The 18,337-nt window shown below is 41.6% G+C and overlaps 1 protein-coding gene across 1 annotated transcript in view; it reads right to left on the bottom strand.

The window, feature by feature from the left end:
* Nucleotides 1–18,337, bottom strand: part of EPB41L4A (erythrocyte membrane protein band 4.1 like 4A) — a 135,301-nt gene that overhangs the window by 12,788 nt on the left and 104,176 nt on the right. Inside the window, exons 13-17 of the mRNA XM_050913333.1 lie at nt 17,830–17,911; nt 13,518–13,601; nt 10,865–10,978; nt 8,958–9,005; nt 4,795–4,872 (exon numbers count right to left, since the gene is read on the bottom strand). Coding sequence (XP_050769290.1) covers nt 4,795–4,872; nt 8,958–9,005; nt 10,865–10,978; nt 13,518–13,601; nt 17,830–17,911 — 406 coding nt within the window. The remainder of the gene's footprint in view (nt 1–4,794; nt 4,873–8,957; nt 9,006–10,864; nt 10,979–13,517; nt 13,602–17,829; nt 17,912–18,337) is intronic.

Genomic DNA, 18,337 nt, shown 5'->3' with positions numbered 1-18,337 from the left:
TTGGGCATTTTTTGCAGGAAGACTTGATGGTAAAATTGAAAGTCATAAGACTATCATCGCTCATCTGTTGACTTAGAGAGATGTTTTTTCCCCATTTCAGGTGATATGATAGCAAGCTATGTTTATACAATGACAAATTCTCTTAAGCAACTCTGAAGACTTGATTCTTGAAATCTCATTCAAAATATTTGAGCGCAAAGTTATCGTTTAGGTACAACGTACAACAACAAGAGGCTCACTGCGGATGTGAAGGTCAAAGGCAGCCTTGGCTGCAGTGACCATGAGATGGCGGAATTCAGGACCCTGAGAGGAGAGAGGAGGGCAAAGAACAAGATCACAACCCTGGACTTCAGGAGAGCAAGCTCTGGTCTCTTCAAAGATCTCCTTGGAACAGTCCAGTGGGATAAGGCCCTGGAGGGAAAAGGGGCGCAAGAAAGCTGGTTAATATTCAAGGATCACCTCCTCCAAGCTCAAGAGCAATCCATCCCAGCAAATACGAAGTCAGGCAAAAATGCCAGGAGGCCTGCACGGATCAACAAGGAGCTCCTGGCAAAACTCAAACACAAAAAGGAAGCATGCAGAGGGTGGAAGCCGGGGCAGGTAACGTGGGAGGAATACAGAGACATTACCCAAGCGTGCAGGAATGAGGTTAAGAAAGCCAAAGCTCAAATGGAATTGAATGAGGCCAGGAATGTCAAAGCCAACAAGAAGGGCTTCTGTAAGCAGACAGGTGACAAAAAGAAGTATAGGGCCCACTGCTGAATGAGGCAGGGGACCTAGTGACACAGGACATGGAAAAGGTTGAGGTACTGAATGCCTTCTTCACCTCAGTCTTTACTAGCAAGACCGGCCTTCAGGAATCCCAGGCCCCAGAGACCAGGGGGAAAAGCTGGAGCAAGGAAGACATAACCTTGGTGGAAGAGGATCAGGTCACGGAAGACTTAAGTAAACTGGGCATACATAAGTCCATGGGCCCACGGGTGCAGAGGGAGCTGGTTGATGCCATTGCAAGGCCTCCCTCAATGATCTCTGAATGATCATGGTGATGGGCAGAAGTGCCCAAAGACTAGAGGAAAACAAATGTCAGTCATGTCTTCAAGAAGGGCAAGAAGGAACACCTGGGGAACTACAGGTTGGTCAGCCTCACCTTGATCTCCAGAAAGGTGATGGAGCTGCTAATCCTAGAAACCATTTCCAGGCACATGAAGGACAAGAAAGTAACCAGGAGTAGTCAGCACGGATTCACCAAGGGGAGGTCATGCTTTGCCAACTTGAGAAACTTCTACAACAAAATAACTGGCTTGGTAGATGAGGGGAGATCAGTGGATTTTGTCTACCTGGACTTCAGGAAGGCTTTCAATGCTGTCTCCCCACAAGATCCTCACAGAGAAGCTGTTGAAGTATGGGCTGGATGAGCAGACAGTGAGGTGCATTGAAAACTGGCTGAACAGCCAGATCCAGAGGATGGTGATCAGTGGCACAAAGTCTAGCTGGAGGCCAGTAACTAGCGGTGTACCCCAGGGGTCAATACTGGATCAAATCCTGTTTAACATCTTCATTAACGGTCTGGATGATGGGGCAGAGTTCACCCTCAGCAAATTTGCTGATCACACCAAACTGGGAGGAGGGGCTGATACACCAGAGGGTCGTGCTGCCATCCAGAGGGACCTGGACAGGCTGGAGAAATGGGCTGACAGGAACCTCATACAGTTCAACAAGGGGAACTGCAGAGTCCTGCACTTGGGGAGGAAGAACCCCAGGCACCAGTACATGCTGGGGGTTGCCCAGCTGGAAAGCAACTTTGTGGAAAAGGACCTGGGCATCCCAGTGGACAACAAGCTGAACATGAGCCAGCAACACGCCTTTGCAGCAAAGAAGCTGAATGGTACCCTGGGATGCATTAGGCAAATATTTGCCAGCAGGTCAAGGGAGGTGATCCTTCCACTCTACTCAGCACTGGTGAGACCACACCTGGAGTGCTGGGTCCAGTTCTGGGCTCCCCAGTACAAGACAGACATGGACATACTGGAGAGAGTCCAGCAAAGGGCAACCAAGATGATGAAGGGACTGGAGCCCCTCTCCTAGGAGGAAAGGCTGAGAGAGCTGGGACTGTTCAGCCTCGAGAAGAGAAGGATCGGGAAGGATCTTATCAATGCATATACATACCTGAAGGGACACTGCAAAGAGGATGGGCACTCTTTTCAGCAGTGCCCAGTGACAGGACCAGAGGCAATGGGCACAGACTGAAACACAGGAGGTTCCCTCTGAACATCAGGAAACACTTTTTCACTGTGAGGGTGACCGAGCACTGGCACAGGTTGCCCAGGGAGGTGGTGGAGTCTCCGTCCTTGGAGATATTCAGAAGCTGTCTGGACATGGTCCTGGGCAACTGGCTCTATGTGACCCTGCTTGAGCAGGGGGCTTGGACCAGATGACCTCCAGATGACCCTGCCAACCTCAACTATTCAGTCATTCTGTGATTCTAATCAGATGGATCTTCTAAGTGTAATCAAGTAGAAGACTATGCTCCAGTACACATTGTCTACTAGATTAATGTATTTTTATCCACACAATAAATTTTGACTACAGCATTAAAAAAAGCAAATATTTTCTTCCATGATTGAAATATGTTCATCATAGGTTCTTCTTCAATTTCATATGAACATCTGCCTAGGATAAAACATTCATATGATGGAGTGAAACCTCAAACACTGACTGAGATCAAGTAGATTTTCTCCCTAACCTTTTTCCAGTGTTGTACCTTCAGAAGTTCTCACCTGCATTTCTGTTTTTCTCTGATAATTTGTTTTCATCTGATAAATAGTTCACAGTGATCCCTTCTATGTGAACAATATATTCTACTCTTCTACCATCAGAAGCAGATTCTTTTGGGTAATGTGAGTATTCAGTCATTTTATTCCAATAAAACGATACAACTTTGTGTCTGCTTGTGCCAGGGACCTGATTATCATACTGTGAAATAAATTAGTATTAATCTATGCAACAGGTAAAACTTGAGTAACAGCAGTTGCAAGCCTCATTATATTGTCCCATTTAACCCCGTTAGGTCTGGCTCACTGCTGCTAACAGGAAAGCTATTCAGTGCCTGTGCCTTTTCAGCTTATTATATTCCTGCTGTGGCTGCTAACAAAATGCAGAAATTCATTATGACTGGTGGTTTTCCTGCACCTGATGACAAGGAATAAGTCTCAGACCTCCAGCTCATTTAGTACTTGTTTACTTTAACACTGATAATGACTTTTTATCTGGTCTGATTTCAAGTGACCACCGAAGAGATGCTGCAACTTTAACATTTTTGATGTATCTTACATTTCTGAAAATGTGAAAAACATAAAAACAATCCACACAAATTGATTTTTTTTTTCTTTTTAATTTTAAGCACTTTTCCATGAGGTGAGGCAGGGTTGGTAAAGGCCCTTTTATTTTTCAGAAAATGATAAGCAGTACTTAATCCTTCTTACAATTCAATCTTTATATTGCAAGAAGCTCTTAAAAACATTCCTGTGGTCAGTCTCTAATTTCCTTCACTTGCTTGTCGAGCTCCCTGAACAAGAAGTTTCACAGGAGAAGAAACCTGGCAAGAGTGTTCTAAGAGAGAGGGATACAAAATACCATTTACCTACTGATCACTGAAACTATACTCAGCATTTCATTCAAACTTCAGAGCTCACCTAGAAAACAAATCTTCCATGCACACTAGGTTATTGTTAGCTGAGTATCTCACAAGACTGTGCTCTAATTTAAGTAAACTCCAAAGAAATTTCATGGCCAAATATGCTTTATACCAGCTCACTTGAATGTCACAATGATTTTTTAGGATCTCTAACTACTGCAAGTCACGCTTAAAATATTATTATGCTATCTAGCATATAATTATTTCTAAGAGCTTCCAAATATCTGAAAATCATCTATCACTCATAGTCCTGCATGTGAGACAACAAGAAACTATGGCAGCTTGTGCAGACAGCTTCTTAGAAAATTTGCCTTAAACAATTCCTCTTTTGTCCAGTGACATCTCTCTTATGCTCTGTTTATGCAATATGAAGAAATTCTATGTGCTTTTTAAAAATACATTTGCATAAATAACTCTCAAATGCTGTCATCTCAAGCGCAACATAAAAGTTGCAGTTTTAAAGGCATTTTTTTTCTACAATAGATCAGTTGTTATGCTTTTTCATATCAGCAACAAGAAAAATAAAATATAGAACCCAAAACTTGCTAGCATCACTTGATATTAACTACTGTTGTCCTATTAAAAGCTGATGGCGTACACATTTTGGGTTTAGGCCCACACTTTACACTTTGGAAAATAAAAATATTTATACAATTAAATGCATGCATTTAAAAACAACACTGAGTTTCAGATCCATTAAAATATTTTTACTGTTCTCCTTAAAAGCTTATTTTCTGCTAAAATTCTGCACTTGAAATTTTTGAGCTATTGAAGTATATGCTGTGAATATCTTGTCATCACCATTATCCACTTTATTTGCATTAATATTGCAAGTTTCTTGTAAATGTGCCCCATATTTGATTTTGCAGTTCATTAATGAGTTCTTCCCAAGCAACAGGAGGGTATACATTCATTGCATACACCTATGATGTATACGTGTTTTGGCAATTATCTCTCTTATTCAAAAAAGGACCTTAAGCTGCCTCAGGAGGACTGTATACACATAAAACATGTTAGATTCCTTCTTACTAGGTCTATCTCAGAGAAGTCCATCTTTGTTTCTGTTTCATGTCTCTATGTCTAAAATATATAAACGTCACCTGTTTCTCTTCTTCCGATGCTCTCTGTTGGAATTTTCTGATTCACTGCCACTGCTGGTGTTACAGCGAGACCGTGATCTGGAAAGGAGAAAAGCAACATCTCAAGATTAATTTATCTACTAACATCAAAAGTACTGAAGTTCTAAACAAGAGATGAACAACACTGCAAAGACACTACTAGGAAAATCAGAATGAAAATACTCTAGAGGCCTTGTCTACACCTGAAAGTCATATTACCTTTTTCTCATTAATTGATTGGGAGTAACTACTTCAAAAGTAGTGCACCCAGAGTGCAGTGTCAGGTGAGTGCTATTTTCCTTTTGAATCATTGCACTGCATTTTTGTATGTTTGTTTTATTTTATTTTATCTCTCAGCACTCTTTGTGTATACACAGTGAAATGTTTCTTTGAGGTCTGAAACGTTTTATCTTTAAACTGTATGCATTCTGGCTCTTTTCTTCTTGCATATTGTGGGACACCCAACAGAAACCATACAGTAATTCTGGTTTTTCAGACAAAACAAAATGCTCATCAGATCTATCTTCTTCTATTCACCTCAACTTCCATCTGGCTTCTAGTAAGTTCATATCATTTTTCAAGTGTCAGGTAGTATGGAAGAAACACCACTAACACTGTGATTCTGCTGAGCTTTATAAATACTGCAAGGCTGAAGTGCACACATTGGCAGGTGTGTTTATTAGCACAGCTTTGGGATGACCTAATGCACAGCTACAAAGATAGTGTGTCATGTGAGGAAAAAGAAAGCAGTTACTTCTGTATCACCTCTGACTGCGGAGCTTCAAATGGTAAGGTGACATTTATGGTTCTGATTATTTATTACTGAAAAAGACTGGTGGAATAGGCAGATGTTGAACTTCAAGAAGAAAATGGGTATATGCCTACCTACAGGCAAATTCCTCTCAGTAGAGAGAAGTGCTTGGCCACTACTATCTGAGACCCTTAAATCCTTGATTGCCACTGATCAACATTTTGGGGCAGACAGACCAGCTGTCAGGGCTCTGGCCCTACAAACCAGAGCCCTGTTACTGTACCGCTGGGCTAGCTCCTAAAAAATGGCACTGTCATCAAAACCTGGTTTGGACCGTTCTTTAGTGTGATGATGGTCTCTGAATGCCTCCAAAGAAAGACATGTTTCTCTGTGACACTGACGGCCAAGCTGATCAATGGGGAAAGTTGACCAATATTAACATGAGCTGGCCTGGAAAGATTTAGGATATCAGGAGTTAGAATTGGTGATGGTTTTGCTGTAACGGAAAACAGAAGTTTATTCTGAGGTCTCTGGGCATGAAATAGGAGATATAAGGGGATAACTCCTGATGCTGCTGGCAGAGACACATACTTTCTTGTGCCTCTTGGCTTTTCTTTTGCTCTTTGATAAGCCACTTTCATAAGAAGACAGATTTGTTAAACTACATCTCAAACAAGCTGAGGAGTGAAGGCAGTTCGTTAGGTGTAGCTAACACCTACCTGGAGGCTACTGACAAGCACCTGATCACTGCATGATCTAACAGTTTAGGGAGAAGAGCCCAAACAGGATGAGAGAAGACAAGAGAGACTACCTAGGGAAGAGAACAGCGGCAGAATGGACCTCCCCTGAGTGTCCTGTCTGGTCAGGGACACTTCACTCTACCCTCTGTCTCTGCAGCTAGGACAGTTATAGATGTCCTTCTGACACACCTGAGAGTCTCATGAATTTCCCCATAATACCAGTGAATTATGGTTGGTTTTATCAAATTGCTGTGTCATTAAATGCCTCAGTCTATGGAGTCTGGTCTCCCCCTTCTCCTAAACTAGGAAACCATTAACTCAAATAGCTCCCATTCAAACAGAAATGTTTTAAAATAACAGGACAACTACAGCGTAGGAAAATCAGTTCAATCCAGCTTGTCTGAAGGGAATAGGCTTGGAAAAGTGAAATTTCCCCAGAGGAGAAACAGAAACCTCTCCCCATCCCCAACTTTCATGGCTCATAATTTAAAGCCACTGAGAGGCTCAGGATAGCCAGTTTCCCAGCTAAAAATACACATTTCTGGGTGAAGCTGAAAGTGGGGATAAGAAAGATGTATGTTACTACAGAAAAATGTAACCCAGAAGGAAGATTAAAAGATGGTATCCAAAAGATTGACTCAAGCAAATTCAGAGAGTTCAGAGCATTAATTCCCCTAGAACTGCAGCAGACCTTACATGCCCAAAAGTATACCTTTTTTCCCCCAAAATCCTATCAGATGTTTAATAAATATTCCACTAATCTTGAATCTCAACATTACTAGGTCATCCGAGCAACACTGTTCTTTCACACTTCCAGGTCATCAGAGCAACTGTGTTCTTCTACATTTCTCAGCACTTCAAGTATTTTCTCACTCTGATTTAAGCAATTTATCCCATAAAGTACCAAGGCAGCAAAAATCACACCATGGCAGGAGAAGTGCAAGATAAAACATCCTATTTGCTCAAATTCAAGATAAGCCTTTCTCTAGCTTTTCAGGAACTGAAATCTGATCCACCTTTTGGGTACTGCACATCAAATTACCCTGTGTTCCCTGTCAGGAAAGCACTTGCGGGGAGACAGAAGGGCTGCTGAGCTGTCAGCTGAGTGGCAGCTGCTCATGCTGGCTGTCAGAATATTATCTTTCACTGAATATTAAACATCAGCTTTTACTGAACTGAATAAAATACCAAAAATGGAAACAAAGGTGGTTTCCTAAGTCAAGTGCAAGAACCCATGAGAACATCCTGATCTCTGACAATTACAGAGCACCTTTCATCCTTTTTTCTCATGTTTTCTTGGTCTTGCAATGTATTTGATAATTTGCAGGTGGTATACCTATATGGTTTGACACAAGGACCAAGAAAGAAGGCATAGTCAGTTCAACAAGAGACATAGAACAAATACAGTCCAGGAGGGGGCTTGGGGAGTGGGGTGCGTTGCAGGATTTGGTATTTCAGAGAAACAGTTGACAGAGAAGGCTCATATCCTGGTGCAGTCCTTTTCTGATTAAAATGAGAGGAGAGTAGCCAAATTGTGAGGAAGTGGAGAAGGTCTATTCCAATATACAACAACAACCCTTTGGAATATATACATTTGTAATGTAATACAGCAGGCACAGCTTTTGGGAAGAGGTCCCTTCTGAGCACTGGGGTTTTCCACCTGAGATGCCTAACTAAATCCTCTCAGTTTTATGTGCTGGACATCTACCACAGGACTATCACTGGCAGCTTGTAATGCTAACATTCTTCAAAAAAATAATCTGTTATCTTACAATAGGTGCAAAGTATGTGAGCACTTTCCCTGACTTCCTGTGATTGTCCCTGAGATGTTTGTATCCCTGCCAGAGCTCCTTTCCCATGCTGCAGCAGTGAATCACATCCTGGGAGTGCCTCTTCTCCTTCGAAAGCTTCAAGAGACTCTGACATTGAAATGCACTGCACTGTCTCCTTTTTCCAGCAGCCAGGGCAGGAGCACAGGAGCAAGGAGAAGCACAGCACAGAGTAACGGCAGGCAGATGTGGCACTAGAGAACTCCAGATGCAAAAATCTATCAAAAGCTGAAGTTGTTGAAGGGCACACCTGAATTCACACCAGCATTTTATTTGGAAATGTGACAACTAGTCAAGACTGCACAGGAAAAAAAAAAAGAAGCTTAAGAACAAATTCAGCAAAAAAAAGTGCAAGACAGTGAGAAGACCGTAAGAAGTTGTGTATGCCTCTGCACCCACCTTCTGCAGGACAATTCATCTCAAATGATAGTACCCTTGCTTTCAAAACAGATTAATTAAAAGTGGACTGGAAGGCTGACGAACACAAAACAAAATATGCAGATGCAAAAACCAAAAGCTAAAACTTCAGGAATTGACTTTCAAGTTGCAGACAAGCCTTTAGTAAACTTCCACATACTGCTTCTAGCATGGTGTAGTAACAATGTGCAAGGCAGCTCATAGGAATCTGTGCTGTGATGAGGCTATGCTACAGAGAGTTTTAGGAAAAGTAAGATAGGAATGAAAAAATTAAATGGGCAGAACACAATGAGCTCTTTAAACATTTAAGAAGATGGGGAGAAGGAAGGAAGGGAGGGGATGCAGGGAACTAAAATATGATCAGTACCTTCGCTATCATTTCATGGCTGCTATAGATCATATATTTACCTTCTCCTTTGCTTTAAATCTGAATCTTCGCCACTGTTTTGATTTTTCCTGTGACATTAAGGAAGTTTTAATGAAATACCATCGGATCACTTAACACAAATACACAAAAACTTCCGTCTTTTAAAAAAAACAAAACCAACAATTTACAAAGGTTTTTTTTCAGCATGATTTAAGGCAGAGAAAAAAGTGCATGTACTTGTTTTAAACTTTTCAGGACACCTCTACAATAAGTTGCGAAGGCATGATCCCATTCAAGCTCTCATTGCAAACCCCTGACTTGCAAGGTTAAGCATAGCATGCTGGCCTTTAGAGTTTCCTGCTGTCTCCAGCATAGCAAAGCCTGATGTTTTCCTCTTAATTCCAGTAAAGAGTGCATAAACAACACAGCTATTGTTATTAAACAGGTGAAAAAGGAAAGTGCATGAATAAAACCAAGATGCAGGAAGACATGATTAGGTTAGAATCTACCTACTATTGTCAGTCTTCACAGTCTCACATATGAGATAAGACTTTTAAAAACATTTTATTGGTGTGGTGGCCCAAGAGAAAATTTGCTTTTGGCATGACCACCTGTCCACCGAGTAGATCAGCCAAATGCAAATCCCAGATGATAAACACTTCGCATCTCAAAAAATTTCCTACTGCACAGTGCACAAACACCATGCTTTTCTTGGTACAAGACAGTTTTGCACAGCTCATCTCTAGTCTTTGTTTTTACAAAGCCCGACAAGTGCTTCTGACAACTAAGCTAGCAATGAATCAGAAAACCCATTCAGGAAACACATTGCTATTAACACTCACAAGGGCTCTACCCAACAGGGTAAATCAACATAACTCTATTGACTTAGAGACAGCTACACCGATTTACTTTAACTCAGGCATGAGGTCACTAAGCATACACTGTGGGTGAGTTTCTTCACTCCTGTTCTAGACAGCTAATGGCAGACAAAAGGTCTGGAGCAGCTCAGAAACCTGACAAATATAAAAGCTTCACATCAAACTAGATTTCCTCACAGATATAGCTGTGTTGTCAGAGCTCCCTTTGCAAACCCTGGCTTTGAAAGCCAAACAGGTAATCACTTCAGAGATGTCGGAAGGAGATGTAACTCCCAGGTGCTGGCTCATAAGGCAGTCCTAGAAGACTGTGATGAATATGGCACAGTAGCTATGCTTGCCTATACTTCACAACAGATCACAGCACCAGGGTACCTCAGCAATGAAAGCAGCTTCTCAGCAGGACAAATCATCCCAGGTAACGTACTCTTTCAAAACTGTATCACTTCAGAACAGTCCCTGTAATTTGCATTTTGGACATACTCCAGGACACACAGCACAGAATCTCCATCCATTTAATTTTACTTCTCTAAGTTACTCAATTCAGCACGTACCCATTAAAAACACATTAAGTATCTCATAGTTGTATTTTTGCTGGCATTCTCTCTAATGTAAAGTAATTCACACATGGGACTGTTGAAGACAGCTTTATGGCTCATTCATTTAATCTTTGTTGCACTTAAAGCAAAGCAATGTACTTAAAATACTGCTCCATATTAGAAGCTCATTGTCAAGCAAGCAACATCCATCAATCCTTTCCTTCACCAGGGAAAAACAGCTGCAGCAACGGAAAGGATCTTGCACATGCCAATAATGCAATTTCTCGTATTTTTAACATAATTTTCCCAGTATCCAGAACAGCACACAAGCAAAAAACCTGACCAAAGCTTCCTTTCCAAAAGCAGATCAGGTATTCTTGCTTAGGTTTTATCTGGGCTAACAACTGGTCCTTAGAGTACCCCTTTTCCCAGGACCCAGCTGTGTTTCCAAGAGCCTTTACTGAACACAGAGCATGCAAGACCTCAAGCTTTCTACTGTGAGGAGTTAACAGTAATTAACCCTGGGGCTCTTACCTCCTCCGGACTGGCTGCCCAGACTCATTCTCGCTGCCACCTGATGGGTTCCGTCGCCGAGAGTAAGGAAACTTTGGTGATTTATGGCGGTCACTGGGAGAATTATACAGCCCGCTAGGGTTAAAAAGGAAGAGCAAACAGTCGGCTTTAAAACTTCCAGGGCAGGTAGGCCAGCTAACTGAGATTCAGCCTGCAAAAATGAGAAGGCTCACACACACACTTATATACATATTCAGCTACACATGTATGTGTGTGTGTGTGTGCTATGTAAATACAGATGGTACTGCTTTCCAGCAATAAATATTTTACACTGAACCTTGAAAACGTAGGAGAGAGACCTCTTAGCACTGCCAAGCCAACAGCTCCAAGCTTACAAAATGTAGAACCAAGTATATACAAATTCTTTTAGCATAATAAAATTTCTGTGCTTTAGTATGAATTATCCAACCCAGAGCTAGGCATTCAAATGCACCTCTATTCTTCATGTTTTCCATGGATATAAGTACGAAAACAGTGTTCCTGTCATGACATACGTCTTCATCACAGAGCTAATGCTTGGGACCATGAAACAATTTTAGCTCCAGCTCTCTGCTGTTCATCCACGCAACCCTCTGCCAATGGTGTGGAGGTGTTTCAAGCTTCAGGTTATCTACTTTAGCCTGGGTGGGACCCAATGGGTTGGGTTGTTACCGAATTAGATGTACACTATCAAATGCCTGTATGGATTATCCTGTGATACCTTCCTACAGAAGTGTAAGGACCTCTTCCAACAGTGTAACAGAGTCTGCGATGGAGTACATATGACTCTAAGGTGGTCTACTGATGTTCCATGACTTTTTGGAGGAAGGATGCTAAACTCAACCACACATCTTTATCTAACATTACTTAGCCCTTTTCACAACAACTATGTGTAAATATGATATTCTCAGCAAATTTCAGTTCAGGTATTTCCTTCTGCTTTCCTAAAACCCTCTGGCCTTCAAATTGGATACATTCTTCTTCACCTGCTTCTGCACACTGCTCATTACCGCTCTGCACAGTTGAAAAGTTGCCACAGTTCATCTCAATGAGAATTGTTATTAGAAGCTGTGATAGCCTCTGTGCAGCATACACTCTGCTGATGTGTCTAAAACTGTGTAGTCCTTTAGAATAGATAGACTTGCAAAAACTCAATCCTACTATTTTTTGGCTCCTGGGGGATCAAACTTCCTGCTATCCTGAAAGCAATTTTAACACTGGAGCCATAATGTGACAAGCTGACACCATTTCTTCTTTAAAAATTACAAATAAATGTCTATCCTAGCAAGAGAATATTTGCACACTGCCTTGTCCTTACTCTGAAAACTCTTGATGCTTACAGAAGGGGCACACAGGGTAAATCATCATGGTGCCCCAAAAGACACAGCATGTATAGATCTGAGTCATCACATAAAAGCAGGACTGTACTGGATTACACTTAATGTGCCGTCTAGTTCAGTGGCCTGTTTCCAACAGTGGCCGTAAGCAACCACCTACAGAAGCAAAAAGTTGAATACGCATGACAGCTCCCCAGTGCTCTCTCAGGCCCCCACTATTCCCAGTCCAGGGGACTTACTGAGCCAGCTGCTATACCTCTGTCTTCAGAAGCCCTTAGGGATTTCTCTTCCTTGACTCGCCCAGCTTCTTCCAGGAATCCACTAACTTCCAGCATCCCTTGTAAAGGGGGACCACAAGTCTCCCACTCACAGCGAGCCACTACTCACTGCCTTTCTCAATGCTTTTAAACCACCTCCAATAACTTCATCTGAAGATCCCAAGTTCTTACCCTGGAAAAATACAATCCTGATCTCTTTCTTCTTTCTCTGTACTACTGATGATTTTCTAGACCACATCCCCTGAAATTATCTCTTTTCCAGACTGAAGGAAGAGTCCTGCCTGGCCTATGACGTTGCTCCTTGTACAGATTTCCTGCACAGCCATTCACACCTTTGATTACCCTTGCTGCCCCTCTCAAAGCCTTTTCTTTTTCCTGAGATAAGGACATCAGAACTGCAATCACAATTCACGGAGCAAATATGTGATCCACAAATTTATGTAATGGCATAATGCTGTTCTCTTGCTTTCCTAATAATTGCTAATTGTTTTTCTGACTGCTACATAGTTGATGTTTTCATGAAGTTATCCATCATAACTTCACAGCACCTCATTTTACTCAGTAATCTAGGGTTATTTCTTTGCTCCCATGTGCCTCTCTTTACACTTACTGACTCAACATCAGCCACCATCTAGTGACCCGTCACTCATACTTTACCACTTTCTGCCACTCTTCGCAGACAACTTTCACTCTGACTATCCTAAACAATTCTGTCCCATCACCAAACTTTATCACCCCTTTTCCAGGTCTTTGACAAATATACTCAATAGCAGAGGTCTATGAACAGACCCCTGTGGAAAGCCACTGGTGACTCTCATCCACTGACCACTTCCTCCTACACCAACTTTCCTAATTGTTAACTGATTATTTATCCATGACAGGACCTATCTTCTTATATGCAATATAGATTTATTGTGACCCTGTTAATACATTAATATATTATATCAATATCCTTCAACCTACTGCCATGGCATGATATGTACCATTGCACAATACCTAAGACATCATGCCTCGCCTTACCTCTGTGGGCCATTTTCCTCCCACGGTGCGCTTGTTTTACTTCTTTGGGTTTCTGGACTGTTTCCATTTTTCATCTTTTTAAAGCTAAATAAAAGTACAGATACATATTTTTTTTAAACCCATAGTGTACAGATCACATGTTCTCTCCCCCTGACCTTGTAAAAATGAATCTTAAAGGCATACAGTCATTACAGAGATCTACCCTGGCATATTTGCCTGCTATGTGAAAGAGGGCAAACAGCTGCTATGTTGAAGAATCTCTCCTAGAAGAGAGATTGGAAGGAAAAAAAAAAAAAAGACATGAAAATCAGGTCTACAAGCTCATAATTACAGCAGCACTGAGTCAGAAAAAAGGTCAATCTTGTCTCAAAATAAATGAGAACAGATGCTTAGGTGAAAAGTCTAACAATACAGCAAATATATAATATGCTCTCACAGTCTTCCACAATATGCAGTTAACAGATCATTGAACCAGCGGCTTTATCTGCTTTTTATTCTACATAGCTCTTGATGGAACATTTTTCCATGGATTTACTTAAACACTTCCTGAACATTTCTTAATTTTTGGCATAAATAGTGCCTGGTAGCAGTACGCTCCAGTATTTAACTATGCCACAAACAATTATTTCATTTTATTTCAAAACTTCCACCTGGTTCAAAAATTCCATCCTGTGTTCCTCACTAGTTCTGCGCTTATGGAAAGATAAAAAACCCTATGAATGATGGTTCCCTCACCTGAAACTCTACCCCATAATTTTATTTTTTTTTAATACATTTTTTAACAGCTGTCTCATCTCTTTTCCAAGTGAAAGAATGACAGACTATTTAATCTCTCCCAGTACTGGAGTCACCACATACCTCTGATTATCCTTATCATATTTCTCTACCATTTTTCCAGGTCTACAGTACCTTCTTTACAATGGGAGCACAAAGGCAGGGGTGATAACTATTCAAAACACGATAGACCACAGGTTCATAGAGTAGCATATTCTTCTCACTCCTTCCCCAGTAACTCCTTATGTTTTCTTTTTGCTAGATACTAGGCATAGATCTGACAACATGAAAGAGCTGTCTTCACTAACTGCTGCAAGGTAAAGTACAAGGACAGTCAAGATAGTCACCTGGCGTAAGAGATATATCAGTGTTTGTAACCAGTCTCCCATCGTACCGACGGGAGGCGGGGGAAAAACAGCAGGATGCTCCAATTCTTCCTTTATGTCTACCATTCTTACAGTGTCAGGTTTTACAACTTCCAACCCATTAATGCCCCTAGATAGCCTGCTCACTGCCACTCGAAGTGCTGGAAGGTGGCTTCCAGCTGAAGCATGCTTTTGCACTCATCTTGTCACCAATGGCTAGTCAGGATTTTCCTGCATCATCATCTCTAGAGCTCACTTTCTACATGAACCAGTAGTTCACCTGATACAGAACTAGATAACCACATTGATTTCCACTAAGCTTTTCAAGAAGTACTAATGACAGCAACGCACTACAAGCATTAACACAACGTATCTTTCCAAAGTGCAACTTAAGCAGCAAAAAAAAAGCTTTACAGATGCTTACAGAGAGGAGGACATAAGCCAGAGTTCTTTGTCCAGAGCAGGAGGTCACAGACTCAGCTTTATGAAGGAATTGTGGCTACTTAACTCACTAATCCACTTTTAACCTCAGCCTTTGGTTACTACAGGTCACTGAGTTAATCATTTAATTCTCACATAGTGAACAAAATGCAAAGGTACAGTAAGTCAGCAGGAAAAGAAATTAAATTACACTTTATCAGGTAAATCATTTTCTTAATACTGCACCCATTAATTATTGACTCATATGTGCATACAATCTATTCCCAGGCTTAAAAATATGTGCTTACTACAGACTAAGCAAGTAACTCAGGTAAATACGTTTCAGTCCTGTATTGCAAAAAGCAATTGGTTTTGCATAGCATAAACTACTGAACAATACTTAGATTGAAGTTGAGCTTAAAGAAATCTGAATAGTGTTCTCAAATCTTAACAGAGAGAGAGAGAGAAATGATCCTGGGAGGTAAATTCTCTGCATTAGATTCCTAGGTTATTATTCATTGAGAGCAGATACACACTTTACAGCTGGAGAGCTAGAGCATGGCAGCTCTTCAGATACTAGTATTATCTCCAGGAATGCAGCTGCAAAAGAGACTGAGTTCATTCAAAATATTTGAAAAGGTTAGGATCTGAATTTAACATGAGATTACTACTGTTGGGGGCTTTTATGGTTTACCCTGAATTTATACCACTTATGCAGAAGAGACCAACTACATGAATGAGATGTTAAACTCTGAAAACTCAGCTTGTTAAGAGCTGCTGAAAGATGCTTTGCAAGCATGACTGACAATTAATGTGAGAATTACACAGGATGGAGTAAACTACCAAACTGTAAATGCTTCACAAAGTATGTGTGCTGCCTGTCACGCATACTAAGCCTGGCAGACCTGAAAGGTGTTTCACATGTGCAGACAGAGACACAGAGAAAAACAAATCAATTTCTAAATAGAAAGCATGCAAGAAAAACAACTTCCAACACTTTTTTCCTGGAAGTGACTAACACTATTTAAAACCGTGACTCAGTGAGAATCTGCCGGTGAACTGCTTTTAAACTGTCAAGGTAAGAAACTAAACTCAGAAACCTTGAAGCTGCCATGTTGAGAGCCCCTTAATTTGGTTCTTGCTCTATAACCTGCCTATCCATTTCTTTTTAAAAGTTCATTGCTAAAAATTTATACACAGCATTTGGAGCACAAGCTGTAGTGAAGGGCTCCTACCCCTTCCCAATACGATCATCTCTGCGCTATGGAATAAGGGTACCTCTTGCTTTGTATCTTTCTCTCTCCTAACAAATCACAGAACGACAGAATGGTTGGGGTTGGCAGGGACCTCTGGAGGTCGTCTGGTCCAAGTCCCCTGCTCAAGCAGGGTCACATAGAGCCAGTTGCCCAGGACCACTCCCAGATGGCTTCTGAGTATCTCCAAGGAAGGAGACTCCACCACCTCCCTGGGCAACCTGTGCCAGTGCTCGGTCACCCTCACAGTGAAAAAGTGTTCCCATTGCCTCTGGTCCTGTCACTGGGCACCACTGAAAAGAGCCTGGCTCCATCCTCTTTGCACCCTCCCTGCAGGCATTTATATACCTTTGTATTGTTTTCTGCTCAATAGCCTAGCTTCAGCGTGACCAAGTTGCAAAATCATAAACCTTCTTTTAACCCATGATCAGTATTATTTTCTAAGGGCTAGAATACTGGATTCAATTTCCCTCAAACTGAGGAAGCAGTTAAACTCAGCTCTTCTTTTTGGGGGCAACTGTTCTAAATATTAGGCAATAGGAAACACTATCCACTAAGTATTTGCAGTAAATCCTTTAGACCCTTCTTCAGAGGTGAATCCAGATACCTAGTATGTGAAGCCCACAGCTTCAATGGAGAGATAAGGCTAGCGTTACTCAGCTCAGAAAAACCTGTCCGGGTTACCGGGCACGCAGAGACAGACATTCAGGTAACTCAGCAAAAAAGTTAGGTGCTGAGTTTTTGACTCATTGTTTTGTCAGATCACTCTTTTTTGATTCAGGCACCCAAATTCCACCTAAAATTAAGGGTGGGGATATAAATCCCTTTCTGGATCTGAGCCTCGCCTCTTTCTCTCAAATATGCCTAATAACCAGAGATGCACACTTCAGCACTGATAATTAAACACAGCTGACCACGCAAGCCCAGAGGAGCCCTGGCAATTCACTGCTCCTAAGGGTCAGGCACAAACAGTCATGAGTTTTGTTCTGGATTTAACGGTGTAACGGGTAATGGACTGCAAGATTAACAGCACTGCTGGAAGAGAGGCCATGCCCAGCTCTTCCCTGCCCACACATCCCAAGCAGAGCTTGCCCTGTGCAGAGGCAGAAGACCCATGCCCCAAGGGCCCTGCCCACCAGCCCACAGCTCCAAGGGGAGAGACACACAGGACTTCACAAGACTCTCCTGACCACTGCCCCTTGGGTCATTATCTGGTTTCTTCATATTTAAAACTGAGACTGTTTGCCTTCCCATTAACTTGTCCCTGTTCGTGGGTTTCCAAACTCTGTGTCACCTAGAACCCCTCTTCCAGGTTCATCAGAAGATCAGGGTATGTTAAAGTTAATTATGGACAACACTCTGACTTTTGTCAGCAGAAGATCAGACAGTCCTGAACTTAAGGGCAGGATAACCTGTTACCAATGATTACTAAATGTGTTCCTCTATGCAATGTGATACACAATCACTTGAATGCTGGAAGGGAACTGCTGGTCTACATACCTTTTCACAGGGGAAGGTGCAATAATTTTGGTAGTTCCTTCATTTTCCCCATTTGTTGTAATCTGGCTTATGTTCTTAGATCCTGAAAAAAAAAACACAAACAGAACAGTCCTGTAGCATATACACTTGCATACCTATTCAGCATAATCTCCTACTGAACACAGTGCAGCATGAGAGAGAAAATGATACACAAGACATCTGGTGCATGCTCTACTTGCTAAAGGTATATAAGGATCACACTTTTGTGCCTTATGCTTATTTCTAGTTACACCACATCACAAGGAAGTTTAACATGGGGGGCATTCATTACTCTTCCACATGAGACAGAGGAGTTTGAAGATGTTGTTCTCAAAGGGATAGTATGCCATTGTCACCAGAAGGGAATTCCCTGCTCAGTCACCAGTAAGAAGAAAGGTGTGAGGAGAATACAGGCTATGAAAAATCTTGGGAATCTCCAATGTAATAACTATGGCCTCTAAAACAATCATTAGATTAGATGGTAAAGCAA

The sequence above is a fragment of the Gymnogyps californianus genome, chromosome Z (genome assembly GCF_018139145.2).
Source record: "Gymnogyps californianus isolate 813 chromosome Z, ASM1813914v2, whole genome shotgun sequence".
NCBI classification, from domain to species: domain Eukaryota; kingdom Metazoa; phylum Chordata; class Aves; order Accipitriformes; family Cathartidae; genus Gymnogyps; species Gymnogyps californianus.
This window is presented reverse-complemented; position numbering and strand designations above follow the sequence as displayed.